Source organism: Muscardinus avellanarius (genome assembly GCF_963383645.1).
Source record: "Muscardinus avellanarius genome assembly, chromosome: 9".
Taxonomy (NCBI): Eukaryota; Metazoa; Chordata; class Mammalia; order Rodentia; family Gliridae; genus Muscardinus; species Muscardinus avellanarius.
In genome coordinates this window covers 99,678,468-99,703,036 of record NC_137795.1, presented here as the reverse complement: position 1 = coordinate 99,703,036, position 24,569 = coordinate 99,678,468, and the positions used below count along the sequence as shown (strand labels likewise).

The 24,569-nt window shown below is 50.5% G+C and overlaps 1 protein-coding gene across 1 annotated transcript in view; it reads left to right on the top strand.

Annotated features, from left to right (window-relative positions):
* Nucleotides 1-23,848, top strand: part of DENND2A (DENN domain containing 2A) — a gene marked incomplete at both ends in the record, with an annotated part of 65,685 nt that extends 41,837 nt beyond the window's left edge. The window contains 9 exon segments of the mRNA XM_080701246.1: nucleotides 1,181-1,258; nucleotides 4,553-4,693; nucleotides 7,391-7,539; nucleotides 13,428-13,605; nucleotides 15,352-15,393; nucleotides 18,338-18,455; nucleotides 20,266-20,511; nucleotides 22,206-22,292; nucleotides 23,817-23,848. Of these exon segments, the coding sequence (XP_080557372.1) occupies nucleotides 1,181-1,258; nucleotides 4,553-4,693; nucleotides 7,391-7,539; nucleotides 13,428-13,605; nucleotides 15,352-15,393; nucleotides 18,338-18,455; nucleotides 20,266-20,511; nucleotides 22,206-22,292; nucleotides 23,817-23,848 (1,071 nt within the window).
* Nucleotides 23,849-24,569: the final 721 nt, after the last annotated feature.

The following is a 24,569-nucleotide window of genomic DNA, read 5'->3' as shown; positions in this document are numbered from 1 at the left end:
ACTTAGTGAGGCTCTCAGCAACTTAGTGAGACCCTGTTTCCAAATAAAATATAAAAAAAGGTCTGGGAGTATAGCCCGGAGGTAGAAAGCCTCTGGGTTTCACCCCCAGTACCACCAAAAAAAGAAAAAAAAAAAAAAAGAAATGTAAAAAGGCCCTTCTCCCTGACACTCCTGGCTTTCTTTAGTACAAACAATATATTTTCAAAATTGGAAATCTTTCCCAATACTGGTACATTAATACATTTTGAAACCTCTTCCCAATACTAGTACAACTAAGTTACACGGGGCCTCACTAATTTAAACAGGGCCTCACTGAAGGGTCCGAGAATCGCTCACCAACCCAACTAAGTAGTAGCTGAGGCTGGTCTCCAAGCCATGATCTTCCTGTCTCTACCTCCCAAATACTGGAATTACAAGCTTGCTCCACTCTGCCCAGCCAAACTTGTCTTTTTAAGGCCCATTTTTGGAAAATCCTTTGAAGTAGTAAATCTTTATCCACTGAGAATATATTCGAGTCTCAGAAATAGGCTGAAAAAAATTGAACCAAGTGCCAGGCTTGGTGGTGCATGCTGATAATCCCAGGACTTGGAGACTGAGATAAGAGGATCATAGCTTCAACAACAGCCTCAGCAACACAGCTGAACCTCAGCAACCTAGTGAGAAGCTATTTCAAAACAAAAATTAAGCTGTGCATGATGACACACACATGTAATCTCCTTACTTGGGTGGCTGAGAAAGGAGGGTTGTAGGTTAGAGCACAGCCTCAGCAACTTAGTGAGGCCCTCTTCAACTTAGTGAGACCCTGTTCCAAAATACAAAATAAGCCAAGCATGGTAGTGCACACTTGTAATCCCAGTATCTGGGAGGCTAAGATAGGAGGATCACAGGTTCAAGGCCAGCCTCAGCTACTTAATGAGGCCCTCCACAATTTAGGGATACCCTGTTTCAAAATAATAAAAGATAGGGCTGGGAGTATAGCTCAGAGGTAGAATTTCCCTGGGTTCAATTCCTGGTACTGCAAAAATAAATAAAATAAAATAGAGCTGGGACGTAGCTTGGAGGTAGAACACCCCTGGGTTTGATCCCCAGCGCCACAAAAAGAAAAACAAAGCCAGAGCCCTTGGGTTGACCCTTCTCCGAGGCTGCTCACTCCTGCTGTCCGGTGTTTCTCTGTCCACAGCCTGGAGGCAAAGGGAAGCGTCTCCCTGAGGTGCACTGCATTGTGAGCCGCCTGGGATGCTTCAGCCTCTTTTCCAAGGTGAGAACTTGGACCTCAGAAAAGGCAGGGCCCCAGTGACCTGGGGCTGCCCCCCAGTGCGCCCCAGCCTTGGCTCCACCCCTGGCTCCTGGTCTTACTCCCTCGGGTCACCTCCAGTCTTGTCTTTGTTGGTTAAGGAAGTAAATTGATGGGAGGCCTGGGTCAGAATTACCTTCCTTTTATTTTATTTTATTTTATTTATTTTTTTTTTATTTATTTATTTTTTTGGTGGTACTGGGGTTCCTGGAAGCCCTTCTACCTCCGGGCTACACTCCCAGACCTATTTTTACATTTTTATTTGGAAACAGGGTCTCCTAAGCCAGCGCTCGGGGCTGGCTTCGAACCTGCGCGATCCTCCTGTTTCTGCCTCCCAAGCGCGGGGATTACAAGCGTGCGCCACCATGCCAGGCCGAATTACCTTCCTTTTAAAGTTGGATAATTTCCGGGCGTGGTGGCGCATGCTTGTCATCCCAGCACTGGGGAGGCTGGCACCGGAGGATCATTCACGCCCAGCCTCAGCTACTTAGTGAGGCCCTTCGCAACTTAGTGAGACCCTGTTTCAAAATAAAGGATAAAAAATAGGGCAGGGGGTGTAGCTCGGAGGTAGAATGCCCCTGGGTTCCATCCCCAGACCAGCAAAAAATAAATAAAATTGGATAATATTTCATTTTATACATATTTATAATCTATATATAATGAAATATGATACAATGAAAACCACATATTGCTTATTCATTTATCTGTCAATTTATTTGTTATTCTGTATCTTTGGGTTGTTTCTACCTTTTGGCTAGTATGAATTCTGCTGCTATAAACATGGGTATGCAAATAAATACCTGTTCAAGTCCTGCTACAAATATATTGGAAATAGTAGCCAAAAGTAGAATTGCAAGCTGGGCATGGTGGTGCACAGCTGTGATCCCAGTACTTGAGAGGCTAAGACAGGAGGATCGCAGGTTCAAGGACAGCCTCATCTACATATTGAGACCCTCCACAACTTGGTGAGACCCAGACCAAAAATAAAAATAAAATAGGGCTGGAAGTGTAGCTTAGAAATAGAAGGTTCCTGGGTTCAATCCCCAGTACCAAAAAAAAAAAAAAAAAAAGAATTTGGATCATATGGTAATTCTATATTAAATTTTTGCTACCAGGCATGATGGTGAACACTTGTAATCCTTACGCTTAGGAGGCTGAGACAGGAGGATCGCACAGGTTCAAAGCCAGCCTCAGCTACTTAGGCTCTCAGCAACTTAGACTCTGTTTCCAAATAAAATATAAACTGGGTCTGGGAGTATAGCCCGGAGGTAGAAAGCCTCTGGGTTCCATCCCCAGTACCACCAAAAAAAAAAAAAAATTTCTTCTGCTTTCAGTGCTAGGTCATATGGTAAATTTAACCTTTTGAGGAATTGTTAAACTGTTTTCAAAAGTAGCTTCACTATTTTACATTCCTACCAGCAGTGTATGAGCATTACATTTTCTCAACTTTCTTGTCAACTCTCTTTATTATCTTTTTTATTATTATTATTATTATTTATTTTGCGGTACTGGTGATGGAACCCAGAACATTCTACCTTTGAGCTACACCCTCAGCCCTGTTTTTGAAACGGGGGTTTCTTGCGAGAAAACCCCCGCGAGTTCTTGTCTACAGAGAGCGAAGAATGACACCCACAGACCTCAGAAAGGGGAGTAAAAGGTTTATTGGAAGCAGCAGGGAATGGGGCAAGGGTGGCTGAACACCCCCAAAGGGGCTGGAACTCTGGGTCCAGCAGCTGCCTTCAGGACAATACTTGAGAGTAGCCCAAGCCGAATTGCCTTCAGGTGCAGGCTGCTTTCTTCCGGAGTCCACGCGATCTGCCAGAAGGGAATAGAGAAAAGTGGCCGAACACCCCATAGGGGCTGTCGGAACTCCGGGGTCCAGTAGCTGCCTTCAGGGTCACTACCCGAGTGTCGCCAAGTGCCCATCAGTTGCAAACTACTTTCTCCCAGAGTCCACGCGATCTGCCAGAAAAGAGGTACAGGTCACCCCTAGGGGCCTGGCCAGCCATGATGTCCAGCAGAGGCCTTCAGGTCACTACTCGAGAGTCGCCCGAGCCACGTGCCCTCAGATGCACTCTGCCTTCTCTCAGGGCCAACATGACCTGCGAGAAAGAGAACAGCTCCCCAAAGGGGGAGGGGGTCCCGAGCGGGAAAGTCTCCCCTTTTGCCATCTGACTGGCCAATGCCTGACCGCTTGCAAGTCCCTTTGTGGTTAGGGTGACTTTGAGATTCCAAGGAGAATTTGCATAGGACATTTGCAAGTTCTTTGAAGGGTCTCCTTTTAAGGAATGCCAGACTTGCTGGGTGGGTTTGTTGATTAGGAAACTCAGGATGGCCTTGTGAAGCTCTGGCCTTCTTATCTCTGAGCCTTTGGAGTTTCAGGCATTTGTCGGCCCCTCAGGAAACTCAGGAAATTAGCTTTTTTCTACCAAGGCCTTTTCCCTATCTGCCTATTTCCTTTTTATCTCCTCATTTTTATTCTTTATCTTGAAACAGGCTCTCACTGAGTTGCAAAAGGCCTCACTAAGTAGTAGCTGAGGCTGTCCTCGAACCACGATCCTCCTGTCTCACAATCCTCCTGGATTACAAGCGTGCGCCACCATGCCCAGCTTATTATCTGTCTTTTTATTAGAACCATTTCAATGAGTGTGAAGAAGTAACCAGTGTGTGTGAGGGGGGCACTGGGCATTGAACCCAGGGCCATTCTACCTCTGAGCTATACCCCCAACCCTTTTTTTATTTTTATTTTTATTATTTATTTATTTATTTATTTATTTATTTTGGTGGTACTGGGGGTTGAACCCAGAGGCTTTCTACCTCCGGGCTATACTCCCAGACCTGTTTTTTTAATATTTTATTTGGAAACAGGGTCTCACTAAGTTGCTGAGAGCCTCACTAAGTAGCTGAGGCTGGCTTCGAACCTGTGCAATCCTCCTGTCTCAGCCTCTCAAGCACTAGGATTACAAGCGTGCGCCACCACGCCCGGCTCCTAATTGTTAATTTCTATGAAATTTTAATTCCACAGATAAACCATATATCTGTTCATGTATTTTGCCTCTTAGAAGGCTACAAACCATTACAGTATCTTAAGTTTTCGCTGGGTATGGTGACACACACCTGTAATCCCAGTACTTGGGAAACTGAGACAGGAGGATCCCCGTAATCCTTGAATCACCGCGCAGGCCCACTGCGTGTAGACTGTGCCGTGCCTGGTTCCCTGACTTCTGAATAGCTCAGCTGCTCTCCTGATCCTTGCAGATTTTGGATGAGGTGGAAAAACGCCGCGGTATCTCTCCTGCCCTGGTACAGCCCCTCATGAGAAGCGTCATGGAGGCCCCCTTCCCAGCCCTGGGCAAAACCATCGTCGTCAAGAACTTCTTGCCAGGCTCAGGGACTGAGGTAAGTCGTCAGACTCCTTGCCTCTCCCAGGGGAGCACGTGCGCAGGCCCCTGGCCAGAGGGGCCGGCTTTCAGTGGGCACAGGTAGTAGCATCTGTCCCGCTCCCCGGCAGGCCCGGATCACTCTGCGTGGGTTCCACTTGGTTCTGCCCCAAGGAGCAATGGCCAGCAGCCATGCTGCGTGGGAGCCCGGGCACCTCACCGCTGCTGCCCTCGCGGCCCAGGGAGTCACTGGACACCCTTAGCCTCTCTTACTGTCACAGTCGCTCTGAAATCTTGTTTGAACCTTTCACCTTTTGGGTCTGCTTCACCTCTGTAACTCTAAAAACAGAATTGTTCTCAGGAAAGACAGAATCAGGTACTATGTTTTTATTTCTCCTAGACTTTGAGGCGTGTCCCTTCCTCGGCCAGGGTGAGATTTGATGGACTTTGTTTTAATCCTTCCCATCTCTTTCGTGTGGCCCTGTGGACCTTAGATGAAGGTCCCGTCCAGCCCCATCTCTGCTTCCAGAGGTCCTGGGGAAAGCAGGAGACAAAGAAGGGATGAGGATGGGATTCTGGAATAACCCCGTTTCCTAGCACAGAGAGCAGTTGCCAGGGAAACCAAAACCATCCCATCCCGTCCAGATGTGAGTGGCGTGGTCATGGGATGCAGCAGGTTGGGGTGGGTGAGCCCAGCGTGGGTAGAGCCCTGCTGGGTGTCATGCTGAGAGTAAAGTCCGCCCTCCTCACTATGAAGAAGTCAGCTTTGTTTATTGTATTTTGAGTTTTTTTTTTTTTTTGGGGGGGGAAGTTCTAGAGTTCAAAGTCAAGGCTTTGTGCAGGCTAGGCCAGTGCTCTATCTTTGAGCACGCTGTAGTGTGCACCACCACGCCTGGCGCGCGCTCTCTCTCTCACACACACACAAACACACACACACTTTTGCCGTGCTAGGGATTAAACCCGGGGCTTTCCATATCCCAGGCAAGTGCTCTACCCCTGAGCTACATTCCCAGCCCCATGTTTTGTTTTGTTTTTTTCTCTTTAAAAAGCTGATTTATAAGCCAGGCATGGGGGCTTACTCTTGTAATCCCAGTACTTGGGAGACTGAGACAGGAGAATCACAAGTTCAAAGCCACCCTTGGCAACTTAGCCAGGCTGTCAGTAATCGAATGAAACCCTGTTTCCAAATAAGAAATAAAACTGGGCTGAGGGTATAGCTCAGAGGTAGAATCCCCCTGGGTTCAACCCTCAGTACCAAAAATAAAAATAAATAAAAAATAAAAAGCTGATTTGTGAGCCAGAATTGGTGGCACATGCCTGTAATCCCAGTACTTGGGAGGCTGACACAGGAGGATTATAGGTTCAAGACTAGCCTCAGCAACTTAAGCCCTCTGCAGCCTAGTGAAAGCCTGTTTCAAAATAAAAAATGGAGCCGGGCGTGGTGGCACACACTTGTAATCCCCGCGCTTGGGAGGCTGAGACAGGAGGATCACGCAGGTTCGAAGCCAGCCTCAGCTGGCTTAAGAGACCCTGTTTCCAAATAAAATATAAAATAGGTCTGGGAGTGTAGCCCGGAGTTAGAAGGCCCCTGGGTTCCATCCCCAGTACCACCAAAAAATAAAAAAATAGAAATAAACAAATAAAAAATGGGGCTGTGAGTATAGCTCTAAGGTAGAATGCCCTGGGTTTAATATGCAATACTGGAAAATAAAATAAAATAAAAATAAATAAATAAATAAATAAATAAATAAATAAATAAAATAGAAGCCAGGCATGGTGATACATGCCTATAATCCCAGTACTTGGGAGGCTGAGACAGGATCACATGTTTGAAGACAGCCTTAGCAAGTAGTGAGACTCTCATCAACCTGGTGAGACTCTGTTTCCAAATAAAAATAAAATAGTGCTGGGAGTGTAGCTCAGAGGTAGAATGCTCCTGGGTTCAGTCCCCAATAATACTAAATAAATAAATAGTGCTAGGGGTATAGCTTGGAGGTAGAATGCCCCTGGGTTCAATCCCCAGTAACACACACACACACACACACACACACACACACACACACACACACACAGAGAGAAAAAGAAAGAGAAAGCAAGCAAGCCAGGTGTGGGATTACACTCTTGTAATCCCAGTACTCGGGAGGCTGGGCCAGGAGGATCGCAGGTTCGCAGCCAGCCTCAGCTAGTGAGGCCCTCTGCAACATAGTGAGACCCTGTTTCAAAGAATAAAAAATAGGGCTGGGGGTGTAGCTTGGAGGTAGAATGCACCTGGATTTAATCCCCAGTACCGAAAAGAAATGAAGGAAGGAAGGAAGGAAGGAAGGAAGGAAGGAAGGAAGGAAGGAAGGAGACTAAGAGAAAGGAAGAAATGTCTTCTAGGGGATACAGTCTTGGCATACTCCGCGCGCCTGTGATCCCCTCAGGTAAGGTTCCCTCAGGAGGCAGAGCTATTCTCCGCCAGACTCTAAAGACAGGGCAGTTCTGGACAGGAGGCGCCTCCTGAGGCTTTGGGTCCAGCACCTCCCTCCAGGCTGCCTTCTGCTGGATGAGCTCGCCCCTCCACCCCGCGAACCCCCTTCCCCAATCCCCTTTGTTTCGTCTTTTCTTTCCTTTCCCCCCGCCAGTGGTTGCCCCTGCTGAGGACCTCAGAGCCCAGGGGCCTGGACAGGCCGGCTGAAGGGCGGCCGCCTTCTTAGCTGCTCCCGTTCCCCGGCAGGTGATCGAGCTGTGCCGCCCGCTGGACTCCCGGCTCGAGCACGTGGATTTCGAGTCTCTCTTCTCCTCCCTCAGCGTCCGCCACCTGGTCTGTGTTTTTGCCTCCCTGCTTCTGGAAAGGAGAGTCATCTTCATCGCAGACAAGCTCAGGTACCGACTCTGGGCTGTTTCTGCTGACACGTGTGTGTGTGTGTGTGTGTGTGTGTGTGTGTGTGTGTGTGTGTGTGTGTGTGTGTTTTCAGGGCTGGAAGCGTGTAGAGCAGGTGACTGCTCAGGATTGGAAGCCGAGCTCCTGCGAGATAAGAGTGAGTCAGATCCCAGTACTTGGGAGGCTGAGACAGGAGGATCACAAGTTCAAGGCCAGCTTCAGCACCTTAGTGAGACCCTCAACGACTCAGTGAGATCCTGTCTCAAAATAAAAAATAAGCTGGGCATGGTGGCACACACCTGGAATCCCAGTACCTGGGAGGCTACAACAGGAGGATCGCAGGTTTAAGGCCAGCCTTCCCAACAGAGTGAGACTTTGAACAACCTAGTGAGACCCTGTTTTAAAACAAAAAAATTGGGCATGGTTGTAATCCCAGCACTTGGGAGGCTGAGACAAGAGGGTTGAGGTTCACAGCCAGCCTCAGCTACTTAGTGAGGCCCTCTGCAACTCAGTGAGTCCCTGTTTCAAATAAAGAATAAACACTAGGGCTGGGAGTGTAGCTCAGAGGTAGAATGCCCCTGGATTCCAACTCCAGTACGGCAAAAAAAAAAAAAAGATATAAAGGAGCCGGGCGTGGTGGCGCACGCTTGTAATCCCAGCATTCAGGAGGCTGAGACAGGCAGATCACGGTTTTGCTGACAGCCTCAGCTACTTAGTGAGGCCCTTTGCAACTTAGTGAGACCCTGTTTCAAAATAAAGAATAAAAAATAGGGCTGGGATGTAGCTTGGAGGTAGAATAACTCTGGGTTCCATCCCCAGTACCACAAGAAAAAGAAAGAAAATTAAAAGGGCTAGAGGTGTAGCTCAGAGATAGAATGCCCCTGAGTTTAATCCCAGTAACAAACAAATAAATTAATTAGTTTAATTAAAAAGTGTTGAGCTGGGCGTGGTGGCACACACGTGTAATCTCAGTACTTGGGAAGCCCAGACAGGATGATTGCAGGTTCAAAGACAGCCTCAGCAATTTAATGAGGCTCTCAGCAACCTAGCAAGACCCTGTTTACAAGTAAGAAGTAAATTTGGTCTGGGGGATATAGCCCAGAGGTAGAATACCTCTGAGTTCAATCCCCAGTACCACACACATACACACACAAAAAAATAAATCCAGTCTAGGGGTGTAGCTTGGAAGTAGAATGCCCCTGTGTTCAATTCCCAGGAGAAAAGAAAGAAAGAAAGAAAGAAAGAAAGAAAGAAAGAAAGAAAGAAAGAAAGAGAGAGAGAGAGAGAGAGAGAGAGAGAGAGAGAGAGGAAGGAAGGAAGGAAGGAAGGAAGGAAGGAAGGAAGGAAGGAAGGAAAGGTTAGAATAGAAAGGTCAGAATAGAAAGGGGGCCTTGTCAAAGACAAGCCTCTCCTGGAGCCGGGCGTGGTGGCGCACACTTGTAATCCCCGTGCTTGGGAGGCTGAGACAGGAGGATCGTGCAGGTTCGAAGCCAGCCTCAGCTGGCTTAGAAGAGAGAGAGACCCTGTTTCCAAATAAAATATAAAATAGGTCTGAGAGTAGCCGGGCGTGGTGGCGCACGCTTGTAATCCCAGCATTCGGGAGGCTGAGACCTGGAGGATCGCGGTTCGCGGACAGCCTCAGCTACTCAGTGAGGCCCTCTGCAACTCAGTGAGACCCAGTTTCAAAATAAAGAATAAAAACTAGGGTAGGGGGTGTAGCTTGGAGGTCAAATGCCCCTGGGTTCCATCCCCAGACCCGCAAAAAAAAAAAAAAAAAAATAGGTCTGAGAGTGTAACCCAGAGGTAGAAGGCCCCTGGGTTCCACCCCCAGTACCACAAAAAAAAAAAAAAAAAAAAAAAAGACATACCTCTCCCTGAGGGGCAGTCTAGGGATATCAGAGGCTTGGGGTGTGAGGACATTTTCAGCAGAGGTACCAGGAGAGCACAGGCCCACCTCTTACTTGCCCTGGACAGACTCCTGGGTGGACAGGTGGGACGCTGCTGTCATGAGGGACAGTGGAGAAATAAACAGATTCCAGGGACCGCGGATGGACCCTGCCCCAGTCCCTGGGCCTCAACGGCTCCCAGCCCCCTCTCCCTGGGAGACCAGCCTTCGGGGGCCTGTGTGGATTTAGTGTCCTGGGCAGCACGTGGCCAGCTGTGGCTCTGTCAACCATTCTCACCCAGCTGCCACCATCGTGGGCTTCTTGTTCAGCAGCTGCCAGATACCTGGCACCAGAGAGATGGGTGTTTGTAGGAGGAGGAAGCAGCAGAGACCACCTCAGAGCCCTCCTCAGAGCCAGATCTGGCCATCTTGCAGGAAGCTGGGTGGGGGCTGTATAAAGTGCCTTCATTAAAGCCGGGTGTGGTGGCGCACGCTTGTAATCCCAGCATTCGGGAGGCTGCGACAGGAGGATCGCGGTTCACAGACAGCCTCAGCTACTTAGTGAGGCCCTCTGCAACTCAGTGAGACCCTGTTTCAAAATAAAGAATAAAAAATAGGGCAGGGGGTGTAGCTTGGAGATTAAATGCCCCTGGGTTCCATCTCCAGACCCGCAAAAAAAAAAAAAAAAAAAAAAAAAACCCAATCACACCTTGTCGCACCGGGAGGCTCACCCAGAGCGGGGAGGACCCCGAGCATCCTTGGCGTTGGCCCTGTCTCCCTGTTCATGAGACAGCTGAGCAGGCCTAAGCCCTCATGGTTCTGACTCTCTGGAGCCTCGTTTTCCCAGTGGTCCGAGGGTGAGTGACCAGGATATGGGGCTCGTCTGGCCACAGAAATGTAGGACAGACAGGCTTTGGAAAGCTGTCGCTAGGAAAGCTTTTCTCCCCGCAGCCTCCTCCCTCAGTGGCTTTGACCTTCCAGCAGGGCCCCTAGTGAGCTGGGGTGACTGTGCACCCCAGTCTCTCAGCTCTGAAGTGCTCATTTCTATGGGCCACACTGCTCCGGGACTCCTGGTTCTGTGCTCTGTGAAACCCTCCAAATTCTCAGCCTCGTTGGACCAGGGGAAGTATTCTTTTTTTTTTTTTTTTTTTTTTTTTTTTTTTTTTTTTGCAGGTCTGGGGATGGAACCCAGGGGCATTCGACCTCCGAGCTACAGCCCCTGCCCTGTTTTTTTATTCTTTATTTTGAAACCGGGTCTCACTGAGTTGCAGAGGGCCTCCCTAAGTAGCTGAGGCTGTCCGCGAACCGCGATCCTCCAGTCTCAGCCTCCCGAATGCTGGGATCACAAGCGTGTGCGCCACGCCTGGCTCGGGTGGAGTATTGTATATTCACCTCATCCTGTTTGAATTCTGGGAGAGCTGCGGTAGGGAATTGAAAGGTCCTTTGGCCAGGTCTTGAAAAACAAGGATGTGGGGAACACTGGTTAGCTACAAGTTCCTGAACCAGAAAAATTTTTTTTTTTTTGGTTGGTGCTGGGGATTGAACTCAGAGGCATTCTACCTCCAAGCTACACCCCCAGGCCAATTTTTTATTCTTTATTTGGAAACAAGGTCTCACAGAGTTGTAGAGGGCCTCACTAAGTAGCTGAGGCTGGCGGCAAACCTGCCATCCTCCTAACTCGGCCTCCCAAGTACTGGTGTTACAAGCATGTGCCACCAGGCCCAGTTTGAACTAGAAAATTCTTTGTCAGAAGTGACAGCTACTAGCCGGGCGTGGTGGCGCACGCTTGTAATCCCCGCGTTGGGAGGCTGAGACAGGAGGATCGTGCAGGTTCGAAGCCAGCCTCAGCTACTTAGTGAGACCCTGTTTCCAAATAAAATATAAAATAGGTCAGCAGAGGTACCAGGAGAGCACAGGCCCACCTCTTATTTGCCCTGGACAGACTCCTGGGTGGACAGGTGGGACGCTGCTGTCATGAGAGACAGTGGAGAAATGAACAGATTCCAGGGACCGCGGATGGACCCTGCCCCAGATGTATAGCCCGGAGGTAGAAAGCCTCTGGATTCCACCTCCAGTACCACCAAAAAAAAAAAGTGACAGCTACTACCCTCATCCTCCTTATGTCATACGCTGCCCATTCGCTGATTCTTAGCCCTGTGGAGCTAAATTCCTAGCCCTGCGCAGCTGTATGTCCCTGATTTTCTTCTATGACCCCGTTCCCAGTGAGGTCACAAGCAGAGCATGGGAACAGGACCTGTCACCAGCTCCGCGAGGAGCCCCGTGACCCCCAGAGAGGGCCCGGGCCGCCCCAGGACTCTCCCCCACACACAGTTCTGTACCGATCGTTGCTGGGGAGGCTGCCCACCGCAGGAGGAAATGGCAGGGAGCTGTGGCAAGTACTGTATGAGTTGTGAAGGGTTTTAAGTCGAGCCAGAAATATGTCAAATTTAGAAAAACATTTTTGTTCCGTTTCATCTTTAGGGTGAACATGGGGTGTGTGTAAAGGCCCTGTCGAGCCAGCTTGGCAGACGGCAAAGAAAGCACGTTGCTGTGATGGCTCGTTCTGTTGCTACAACGACCCACAGAAATATTTCCCTCTACCCCTGTCTTCATTGCTTGATGATATAAACATTTTGTTTTCCAGTTTACTAATCTCAGTTCCAAGACATTTTGGCTAAACCTATAGACCAGGCTGAATAATAAAGTCGCACAGAAACGAGTTGGTGCAGAAGTTTCAGTCGGCTCAGTCAGATGGCACAGAGCTTGCGATAGTCACAGAATTTATATTCCGTATTTCTGTAGTGAATAAACCCCAAGCTGAGTGATAGGCTGCTAGCTAGTGATGACTAGGATCAGAGAAGCGGGGCGTGCATGCGTGTGCCTGTAATCCGAGTACTGGGGAGACTTGGGAGGCCGAGAGAGGAAGATGAAAAGTCTGAAACCAGCCTCAGCAACTCGGTGAGACTTGAATCAATTTAGCAGCCTTATGTTTCCAAATAAGAAATAAAATAGGGCTGGGATATGGCCCAGATGTAGAACATCCCTGGGTTCAATCCCTCACACCACAAAAACAAATAAATAAATAAATAAATAAATAGGATCAGGTGATCAAACCTTGACAAATACTAGAGCTTAAACTTGGGTTTAGGGCTGAGAAAGGAAGATCACAGGTTCAAGGCCAGCTCCAGCAACTTAGTGAGACCCTTGGCAACTCAGCAAGACCATATTTCAAAATGAAAAAGATCTGGGGGCGGGGCATGGTGGCGCACGCTTGTAATCCCTACGCCTCGGAGGCTGAGACAGGAGGATCACACAGGTTCAATGCCAGCCTCAGCTACTTAGTGAGGCTCTCAGCAACTTAGTGTATATATATATATATATATATATATATATATATATATATATAGTATAAATATAAAATAGGTCTGGGAATATAGTCTGGAGGTAGAAAGCCCCTGGGTTCCACCCCCAGTACCACTAAAAAAAAAAAAAAGAAGGAAGGGAGGGAGGTCTGGGGTGTGGCTCAGAGGTAGAATGGCCTTAGGTTCAACTCCCAGTACCCCAAATAAATAAATAAATAAATAAATAAACCTTGGCTTTGACATACAGGTCATTACACAGAGAAGTTCCTACATGGCTGTGCACATTTGTTCTTTCTTCTGTTCCTTTGGGTTCTTTTTTTTTGGGGGGGGGGGCGGTACCGGGGATGGAACCCAGGGGCATTTGACCTCCTAGCTACACCCCCACCCCCAGCCCTATTTTTTATTCTTTATTTTGAAGCAGGGCCTCACTGGGTTGCAAAGGGCCTCACTAAGTAGCTGAGGCCGTCCTGTCTCAGCCGCCCAAATGCTGGGATTATGCGCATGCGCCACCACGCCCGGTTTATGCTCGTGCTTTTAACCAGCATGCCCTTGGATGCATCCCCAGGCTGCCCTCCAGCCTGCCCAGGAGCCTGTCCTCACGCTCACTAAACCGGCCTCCTCTCCCCTCTCTCCCCGGCTGCAGCACGCTGTCCAAGTGCTGCCACGCGATGGTGGCGCTCATCTACCCCTTCAGCTGGCGGCACACCTACATCCCCGTGCTGCCACCCGCCATGATCGACATCGCCTGCTCGCCCACCCCCTTCCTCATCGGGCTGCTCTCCAGCTCGTTGCCGCTGCTCAGGGAGCTGCCACTGGAAGAGGTGAGCCCCCGCCTGCCTGGCCCCCTCCCGGCGGGTGCAGAGAGCCGGGCGGTGTGCAGGGCTCTCAAGCCAGTGGGAGCTTTTGCAGAGCCAGCAGTACGGGCAGCTGGGCTGGGGGACTGGTCTGTGATCCCCGGCTGACTGCAAACAGTTTTCCCTTCTAAAGGAAATGACTGGAGGTGGGTGCAGTTCACACTGGAGCGCTTGCCTAGCAAATGCAAGCCCAACCCTACGAAAAATTAAATTCAAAGTAGTGAGCCGGGCATGGTGGCACAAGCTTGTAATCCCAAGCATTCGGGAGGATCACTGTTTGCGGACAGCCTCAGCTTCTTAGTGAGGCCCCCTGCAACTTAGTGAGACCCTGTTTCAAAATAAAAAATACAAAACAGGACAGAGGGTGTAGCTGGGAGGTCGAATGCCCCCGGGTTCATCCCCAGACCCGCAAAAAAAAAAAAAAAAAAAAAAGAGTGAAATGAAGCTGGCACATGCATAATATCATTACTTAAGAGGCTGAGACAGGAGGAGCTCAGGTTTGAGGCCAGCTTCCACAGTTTATCAAGACCCTCAGCAACTAAGAAAAACTCTTTCAAAATTTGAAAAATGAGCCAGACGTGTGGGTGCACAGTTGTAATCCCAGGATTCGGGAGGCTGAGACCGGAGGATCACAGGTCACAGACAGCCTCAGCTACTTAGTGAGGCCCTCTGCAACTCAGTGAGGGCCTATTTCAAAATAAAGAACAAGCCGGGCATGGTGGCGCATGCTTGTAATCCCCCCCGCGCTTGGGAGGCTGAGACAGGAGGATCTCATGGGTTTGAAGCCAGCCTCAGCAACTTAGTGAGACCCTGTTTCCAAATAAAATATAAAAAAAAGGTCTGGGAGTATAGCCCAGAGGTAGAAAGCCTCTGAGTTCCACCCCCAGTACCACCATAAATAATAAATAAATACAAATAAAATAAAGAACAAAAAATAGGGCAGGGGGTGTAGCTTGGAGGTAGAATGCCCCTGGGCCCAATCTCCACTAACCCCCCTCAAATTAATAGTGTGAGCAGCCATTAAGGGCAGAGATAGCTGTGCGTGGTGGCACAGGCTTGTAATCCCCGCGCTTTGGAGGCGAAGAAAGGAGGATCACGCAGGTTCAAAGCCAGCCTCAGCTACTTAGTAAGGTTCTCTGTAACTTAGTGAGACCCTGCTCAAAATAAAATATAAAATAGGTCTGGGGTATAGCCCGGAGGTAGAGGTCCCTGGGTCCCCTCCCCAGGATCACAAAAAAAGAAGGGCAGCGATGAGCCCAGCCAGACGTCAGAACCCTGAATTCAGAAGCCACCATCTTCCCTGTCCACCCACCCCCGGGAAGAGCACCCGAGAGCCCACAGCGGCTGGAAAGCCCGTAGTGGACGAGACACACCCGTGACGGTCCTGTGTAAAGCCGGGTATGCTTGGGAGGCCACACAAGAGACGGCAAGTTTGAGGCTAGCCTCAACAACTTAGTGAGACCCTGCCTCAAATATAAAAAGGCTGGGCACCTAGCCCAGAGGTAGGGCCCCCAGGGTTGAATCTCCAGTAACACACACACACACACACACACACACACACGGGAAGTTCTACCTGAGAACCAGGCACGGGAACGTAGGGCCTTCATCACAAGCCCTTCACCCCAGCTGAGTCTGGGTGCCAAGAAGGAAGAAGGCCTAAGGCCCATCTCTGCCCAGCCCTGGTGACAGTCCCGCCCCTTCTCTGCCCTGCAGGTCCTGGTGGTAGATCTCATCAACGACCGCTTCCTCAGACAGGTGAGTGCACAGGCCAGCCGGGCTCTGCGCCGGGCTCCGCTCTGCAGAGGCCCAGGCCTGGGGCTGCGGGAGTCTGCCAACGCCGGCAGAGGAGGTCTGGGCAAAGGGCACATGTCCACAAGTTCTGGCACAAGAAGGGCTTCTTTTTTTTTTTTTTTTTTTTTTTGGCGGGTCTGGGGATGGAACCCAGGGGCATTTGACCTCTGAGCTACACCCCCTGCCCTATTTTTTATTCTTTATTTTGAAACCGTGTCTCACTGAGTTGCAGAGGGCCTCACTGAGTAGCTGAGGCTGTCCATGAACGCAATCCTCCGGTCTCAGCCTCCCGAATGCTGGGATTACAAGCGTACACCACCATGCCCGGCTAGACCTTGTTTTAAAACAAAAATAAGCCAGGTGTAGTGGTGCACGTTTGTAATCCCAGCATTTGGGAGGCGGAGACAGGAGGATCACAGTTCTTGTACAGCCTCAGCTACTTAGTGAGGCCCTTTGCAATTCAGTGAAACCCTGTTTCAAATAAAGAATAAAAAATAGAGCTAGGGGTGTAGCTCAGAGGTAGAATGCCCCTGGGTTCAATCTCTAGTGTGTGATATATATATATATATATATATATATATATATATATATATATATTTATAATTATTTTAAAGAAGGGGCTGAGCTGGGCGTGGTGGCGCACGCCTGTAATCCCCGCTCTTGAGAGGCTGAAACAGGAGCACAGGTTCAAAGCCAGCCTCAGCTACTTAGTGAGGCTCTCAGCAACTTAGTGAGACCCTCCTTCCAAATAAAAATATAAAAAATAGGTCTGGTAGTATAGCCCAGAGGTAGAAAGCCTCTGGGTTCCACCCCAGTACCACCAAAAAGAAAAAAAGGGGGACGTGCTCACTTTGGCAGCACATACACTAAAATTGGAACGATACAGAGGAGATTAGCATGGCCCTGGATGACACGCAGGTTCGTGAAGTGTTCATATTTAAAAGAAGAAGGAAGAGGAGGAGGAGGAGGAGGAGGAGGAGGAGGAGGAGGAGGAGGAGGGGCTGGAAGCCAGTTGTGGTGGCGCACACTTATAATCCCAGCATTTGGGAGGCTGAGACTGGAAGATCGCAGTTCACGGACAGCCTCAGCTACTTAGTGAGGCCCTCTGCAACTCAGTGACATCCAGTTTCAAAATAAAGAATAAAAAATAGTGCAGGGTGTGTAGCTCGGAGGTCGAATGCCCCTGGGTTCCATCCCCAGACCCGCCAAAAAAGAAAGAAAGAAAGAAGGGGCTGAAGAGCCGCTCAGCGGGAGCACTACCACTCACATGCGCAAGGCCCGGCTTCCATCGCCAGCACTGCAGAAAGACAAGAGATCTATAGGAAACCCACCAACACGCGGAGGCTGATGTCTAGGGAGGGAGATGAACAGGAAGGCAGAGTAGGAGTGGTCTTGTCTGAATGCCCTTTTGCATTTTCTCTATGTGGGTGGGTACTAGGGATGGAACCCAGGGGCCTTCTACCTCCAGGCTGCCCCTCCAGACCTATTTTATATTTTACTTGGAAACAGGGTCTCACTAAGTTGCTGAGAGCCTCACTAAGCTGCCGAGGCTGGCTTCGAACCTGCGCGATCCTCCTGTCTCAGCCTTTCGAGTACTGGGATTACAATAGTGTGCTGCTATGCATGGCTCTCTTTTTTTTTTTTTTTTTTTGTATTTTCTATAATGATTTTAATTTCCTTTTGCTATCAGAAAAAGTTAGGCACATTTGTTCTCATTTTATGATTTGCCCAAGTGTTGAAGGCCTGTCAGATTTGCAAACAGTAATCACAGAAAGGCTTTCTAGGCACTTTGGTGGGTGGCTGTCAACTTTAGAATTGCCACATTGCTGAAAAGCTCCCTTTTGTACTGGTTCCACCTACTTCCAGCTCCCACAGCCCCGAGGGAGCGCTTCCTCAGGCTCTTCTGAGGCCACACTCTAAGGCCAGCTGTTGGGTCACGCTGGTCCTCTGCTCAGGCCGAAAACCCCAGGAGCACTAGCTGCCCCACAGGGCAGGGGTGGGGTAACCATTGAGTATTCGCACTTTCACAACTGTATAGCATTTAATCTTTACAGGGGGGTAAACACTGATTCGTAGCCCAGTCTGTAAATGGAGAAACTAGAGCTGGGCGTGGTGGTACAGCCTGTAGTCCTAGTACTTGGGAGGCCAAGAGAGGAGAATCGTTGGTTCAAGGTCAGCCTCAGCAAGTAGTGAGACTCATCAACCTAGGAAGACCTTGTTTCAAATTAAAACTAAAATAGGAGTAGGTGTGTTGCTTGGAGGTAGAATGCCACTGGGTTCAATCCCCAGTGACACACACACACACACACACACACACACACACACGAAACCGAGGCTCACTCAACTTTCTTTTTCTTTTTTGGTGGTATGGGGGTGGAACCCAGAGGCTTTCTACCTCTGGGCTATACTCCCAGACCTTTTTAATATTTTATTTGGAAACAGGGTCTCACTAAGTTTCTGAGAGCCTCACTAAGTAGCTGAGGCTGGCTTCGAACCTGTGTGATCCTTCTGTCTCAGCCTCCTAAGTGCTGGGATTACAAGCGCACGCCACCACGCCCGGCCTCACTCAACTTATAAAAAGTAGAATTGAACTGGGCATGGTGATATCTACCTATGTACTTGAGAGGCTGAGCGAGGAGGACCACAAGTTTGAGGACAGCCTTAGCAACTTAGCAAGACCCTGTTTCAAAATAAAATAGGCCTGGGGAGTAGCTCTGAGGTAGAATACCTCTGGCTCAACCTTCGGTACAAAAAAGTAGAGTTGACATTTGAACCTCCGATCTCTGGCTCCAAAGCGTGTTCCTTCTGCTCTACTGGGAGCTGAGCCAGCTGGCCCAGCACTGTGGCCGTTGTGCGGAGCTGCCCAGGGGCTCTGGCACCACGGCCCACATGCTTTTCTGCTGTGCAGATGGAGGACGAGGATTCCATTCTGCCCCGGAAGCTTCAGGCGGCCCTGGAGCACATTCTGGAGCAGCGGAACGACCTGGCCTGTGACCAGGATGGGGGGCCCCCGGACTGTGCGCACGGTAAGAATGGCTCCTCCGCCCCCACAAGGCCCCAGAGCTGCTGGGCAGCGGCTGCCCTTTGGGCTAAGTAGGAAAATGGGTAAGAGGCATAAGGAGAGAACGTGGGAGCCAGGCATGGTGGCACACCCCTGCAATTCCAGGATTTAGGAGGCTGAGACAGGAAGGTCACAGGTTCGAGGACAGCCTCAGCCACTTAGCGAGACCCTATTTCAAAATTTAAAAATGGAGCCGGGCGTGGTGGCACATGCTTGTAATCCCCGCGCTTGGGAGGCAGAGACAGGAGGATCGCACAGGTTCGAAGCCAGCCGCGCACGCTGGCTTAGGACACCCTCTTTCCAAATAAAAATATAAAAATAGGTCTGGGAGTGTAGCCCGGAGGTAGAAGGGCTTCCAGACACCCCAGCACCACACACACAAAAAAGAGCCGGGCGTGGTGGCACACGCTTGAAATCCCCACGCTTGGGAGGCAGAGACAGGAGGATCGCGCAGGTTCGAAGCCAGCTGTGCTGGTTTAAGAGACCCTGTTTCCAAATAAAAAAGTATAAAATAGGTCTGGGAGTGTAGCCCGGAGGTAGAAGGGCTTCCAGGAACCCCAGTACCACCAAAAAAAAAAAAAAAAAGGGCTGAGTGTGGCGGCATACACTTGTAATCCCAGTACTTGGGAGGCTGAGACAGGAGGATCACATTTTGTGACCAGCCTCAGCTACTTAGTGAGGTCCTCTGCAATTTAGTGAGACCCTGTTTCAAAATAAAAAGAATACAAAATAGGACTGGGGGTATAACTTGGAGGTAGAATGCCTCTGAGTTTCATCCCCAGTACTGAAAAAATTAAAAAATAGGAAATAAAAATAAAAAAATTCCAGGCGTGGTGGCACACACTTGTAATCCCAGTACTTGGGCGCCTGAGACAGGAGGATTGTGCAAAGCCAGCCTCAGCTACTTAGTGAGGCTCTCAGCAACTTAGTCCAAATAAAATATAAAATAGGTCTGGGAGTGTAGCCCAGATGTAGAAAAACCCTGGATTCCATCCCTAGTACCACAAAAAAAGAAAAAGAAAAAGAAAAATTAAATAAAAATAACATGGAGCCAGGCATGGTGGTACATGCTTGTCATCCCAGCATTTGGGAGGCTGAGACAGGAGGTTCACAGACAGGTGGTTCACAGACAGCCTCAGCTACTTCAGCTCTTTGAAATTCAGTGAGACTGTTTCAAAATAAAGAATAAAAATTGGGGCTGGGGGTGTAGCTTAGAGGTAAAATGCCCCTGGGTTCCACCTCCAGTACTGCAAAATAAATAAATAAATAAATAAATAAATAAATAAATAAATAAATAAATAAGAGGTGAGGTTATGGCTCAGATGTAAAATGTCCTTGTGTTCAATCCCCAATACCCAAAAATAGAAATATTTTAAAAAGATAACTGAGCTTGCGTGATGGCGCACGCTTGTAATCCCAGTACTTGGGAGGCTGAGGAGGATCACAGGTTTAAGGCCAGCCTCGGCAACTTACTGAGATCTTTTGCAACTTGGTGAGACCCTGTTTCAAAATAAAACATAAATTCGGGCTAGAGGTTTAGCTCAGAAGTCGAATGTCCCTGGGTTCAATCCCCAGAGCCACAAAAGATAATTAAATATAAGGGAGAGCGCAGCCCCTATCTGGATTTCATTCCAGCAAGGAATTACGGGGAGATTTGGCCCTGAAATACCTGTGGAAATAGGGGGAGACAGGACTTAGCCAGCCCTGCCTGGGCGGCCACTGCCCCCGGGCTGGCCCTGGGCCTCACCTCACGCCTGCCCCTCCCGCCCACCCAGGCGCCGAGGCCAGCCCCCTGGACGAGGTGGTGTCGGAAGCCTTTGTCCGCTTCTTCGTGGAGATCGTGGGCCACTACTCCTTGTTCCTGACGTCCGGGGAACGCGAGGAGCGCAGCCTGCAGCGGGAGGCCTTCCGCAAAGCCGTGTCCTCCAAGAGCCTCCGCCGCTTCCTGGAGGTGTTCATGGAGACGCAGACCTTCCGCGGCTTCATCCAGGAGCGGGAGCTGGGCCGCCAGGATGCCAAGGGTCGGTGTCGGGCCAGCGAGCCTAGGGGCTGGTGGGCAGGGAGGCAGGCAGGCGCCCAGAGCATCCCTGGCCTGCCACAGGGAGCAGGTGGAAAAGCCCAGCTTCAGCTTCCGCCCCTGCGGCGTCTCTGGCCTCCCTAGTGGCCTCTTGCAGAGAGCCACATTCTGATGTGTGCCCAGGGCCCCTTCCCTCCCCGCGGGTTGTCTACCCCACAAAACTCAGCAGCACCCCTTCTCCTGCCTCTCTGCTGCCTCCTCCCCAGGCCTCCGGCCCTCCCTGCCTTCCTCTGTCCCCACAGGTGGGGAGAGAAGGGTCCTGTGCCCTTAGACCTGGCAGCTTGTTCCCTGTCCCTGTGCGCCTGGGGCCCATCACACGCCAGAGAAGGGAAAAGGGAGAGCTCTTCCCCGACTCCTGCGCGCTTGTCTTAAGCCCACGGGGCAATCTGAAATCTAGACATTTTGCTAAAGTCTCTTGTAGGTGGAATTAAACCAGGGCAGGGAAAGGTGTTGTCCTCTGCAAAGTGGCTGTGCAGGGACCAGGGAAGGTTGCAGGTGAGTGCCTGGCCGCAGGCCCCGGGTCCTCAGCTGTGAACTCAGAGACTGGGTTAGGCACCCCAGAGCCCTGCGTTCACACAGGAGCAGCCAGGCTGGGGGGAGCTCTGATGGGGGTGTCAGAAGGGCCACACCTCGTGGAAGTAGAAAAGCTGAGCCAGCCTGGTGGTGCGCACTTGTGATTCCAGTATTTGGGGATCCGAGACAGGAGGATCACGGTTGGCAGCCAGCCTCAGCTACTTAGTGAGGCCCTCTGCAACTTAGACCCTGTTCCAAAATAAAATAATAAAATAGGGCTGGGGGTGTAACTTGGAGGTAGAATGCCCCTGGGTTCAATCCCCAGGACCGAAAAATAAAAATATTAGAAGAGCTGCTGGTACACTTAAATATCTTTACAGGCCACTCTTGGGTAAGACAGGTGCAAGACAGAAACGCTTAGGGGTAAGGAGGGGGAGGCCCCGCCCAGGGACGCCCAGTCAGAACCAGAAGGAGCTCAGGCTGAGTGCAGGGCCCAGGCAATGGCTGGCCCGGGCTTCCCGGGTTCACGGAGGAGAGTGAATTCCCAGGGATTGCACAGCCTGCGACCAGGGGCTCCTGACAGGAAGGCAGGAGGGAGTGGGAGGATTTGGGCTCCAACATCCAGCTTCTTCCGACCCTGTGCCTGGCAAAGGGTGGACGCTTGGAAGGTATCCGTTGAATAAAGATAGGATCCTGCGTATGAGCCCGCTCTGCCACCTTCCAAAGACAGCTCTTATGTGAGGATGGGCAGTTAAGAGAGAAATAAAAATCCTTTTTTTTTTTTTTTTTTTGTGGTATGGGGGTGGAGCCCAGAGGCTTTCTACCTCTGCGCTATACTCCCAGACCTTTTGTTTTAATATTTTATTTGGAAACAGGGTCTCACTAAGTTGCTGAGAGCCTCACTAAGTAGCTGAGGCTGGCTTCGAACCCGTGCGATCCTCCTGTCTCAGCCTCCCAAGCGCGGAGATTACAAGCGTGCGCCACCACGCCCGGCTAAAAGTCCGTATTTACCTCGCGATTCCAAGCACTGTTGAGGAGCGGCTTGGTGGCTGCAGGGTCGCTCTTCCCGTGCTGTGTGTGGAAATGCGGGAGGAGGGCCTGAAACGGCTGCTCTCTGGTCGCCAGGTCTGTTCGAGGTCCGAGCCCAGGAGTACCTGGAAACGCTGCCCAGCGGAGAACACAGCGGCGTCAATAAGTTCCTGAAGGGACTGGGTAAGCCACCGGCCTCTGCTCAGGAGGAAGCCAGGGCCCTGGGTAGTGCAAGCCGGTGCCTCCCCGGCGGGCAGACCAGCCTCGTAACCTCCTGCCCTGTTCTGTCCTAAAGTGGAGACAAGGAGGCCAGGCTGCCTGGCCTCTCCCTCTTGTCTCCTCTTCTCCCCGGTCTGTGGGGAGCTGAGCAGGGGAAGTAGCACTGGACCAGAGCAGGGTGCCCAGGGCACTGCGACCCTGGCCTGACCCCCAGAGGCTCCTCAAATAGAAATATAAGAACCTTCAGCAGGGGTGTGGTGGCGTAAGCGTGTAATCTCAGCACTTAGGAGGCTGAGACGGGAGGATCACAGGTTTGTGGCCAACCAAGGCAATTTAGTGAGGCCCTCTGCAGCATAGTAAAACCCTGTTTAAAAATAAAGACTAAAAAATAGGGCTGGGGGTGTAGCTCAGAGGTAGAATGCCCCTCGGTTCCATCCCCAGTACCGCAAAAAAATAAATAAGCCAGGCGTGGTGGCGCACGCTTGTAATCCCAGCATTTGGGAGGTTGAGACCAGAGGATTCCGGTTCACGGACAGCCTCAGCTATTTAGTGAGGCCCTCCACAACTCAGTGAGACCCTGTTTCAAAATAAAGAATAAAAAATAGGGCAGGGGGTGTAGCTCGGAGGTCGAATCCCTCTGGGTTCCATTCCCAGACCCGCAATAAATAAATACATAAATAAATAAAGCCAGTCATGGTTGCACACACTTGTAATCCCAGCATTCAGGAGGATCATGGTTCACAGATAGCCTCTGTGAAAAATAGGGCTGAGATTGTAGCTCGATGGTGGAATGCCCTGGGTTTCATCCCCAGTACTGTAAAAAAAATAAAAATAAATAGGGCTAGGGCTAGAGCTCAGAGGTGGAATGCCCCTGAGTTCAATCCCCAGTACTACAGTATTGCCAAAAATGAAAAAAAAAGAAAAAGAAAGAAAAGAAATATAAGAAGTTTCCGGAGGGTAGTGATGACGCACACTCATAACCGCAGTACTTGGACTTGGGAGGCTGAGACAGGAGGATTGCAGGCTTGAGACCAGCCTCAGCAACTTGGTAAAGACCTGTTCCAAGATAAAATTAAAAAAAAAAAAATAGGGCTGGGAGCTGTAGAACAAAGGTAGAATGTCTCTGGGTTCCCTCCTCAGCACCACACAGACACACACAGATGCACACGTGCACACACACACTCATGCACACACACAAGGTGGAGAGGGGGGCTGGCCCAGGAAGGCCTGCAACAGGGCTCCACCCTCCCTGCTGCTGGGGCTTCTCACTGGGTTCCTCGGGGACACAGTCCAGCACTGTGTCAGACACCGCCCGTCCTGTCCCTGCAGCCCTGACTTCCTCCTTTTAGGCCCCAAGTGTGAGAAAGAGCCCCCACTGGAGCGGGGACAGGTCCCGGGTGAGGCTCTGGGGGGGTAGCCGCACGGCACCCCTCCGGGGTGAAACAGGCCCTTGTCTGCCTGTTGGAATGTTTTCATTTTCTTTTTTAGGCCATAAAATGAAGTTTCTGCACAAGAAGTAACCGTCAGCTCAGCCTCAAGGGAAACGTCCTCCCAGCATGGCCGGCTTCAGAGTCGGTCCCCAGTGGCCCTTCTGACAGGCGGCCCAGGACGCCCCGGGTGCTGGGACCCAGAGCAGCACGGCGCGTCCCGGCTGTGCCCGGGCCTTGCCAGCCTAGGCTGGGCTGGACAGACAGAGGGACACACACACACACGTGCCTTGTTCTGGTGGTTGCTGTTTGGATTGGGGCTTTTATATCTTAGGTATTAAAAAAGATATAAAATATTGAGTTTCTTTTTATTATGCTAAGGCTAAGAAAAATCTCTCCTGCCCCACTCGCCTCTCCCTGGGCCAGCCCCTCTGCAGCTAGGCCAGGAGGATGGAGGAGGTGAGGAGGAGGGCAGCCCAGGACTAGGCCCCAAGCCCCCCACCCCATCCCCGGACCCAGCACAAGCATGGAGGACCAGAGAGAGCGCTGGCAATGCCCACAGCCAGCGGCGCTCACAGACACAGGTGCAGGATGGCTCCCTGGCCAGGCAGGAGATGAAGGATGTCACCCTCGCTCAGCTCCTCCCGGCTGCTCAGTGCCGCCACCTGGTGGCCGAGGCCAGGGCTTCTCTCTTCCCAAATGGACTTGATGTATCTTGACTGTCTTTTTTTCTCTTGGAAGCCGGTGACTTGAGAGAGAAACACAAAAAGAAGAAAGCTTGTAAGCTGTTACTAAAATATCCATGGCGTCCTAA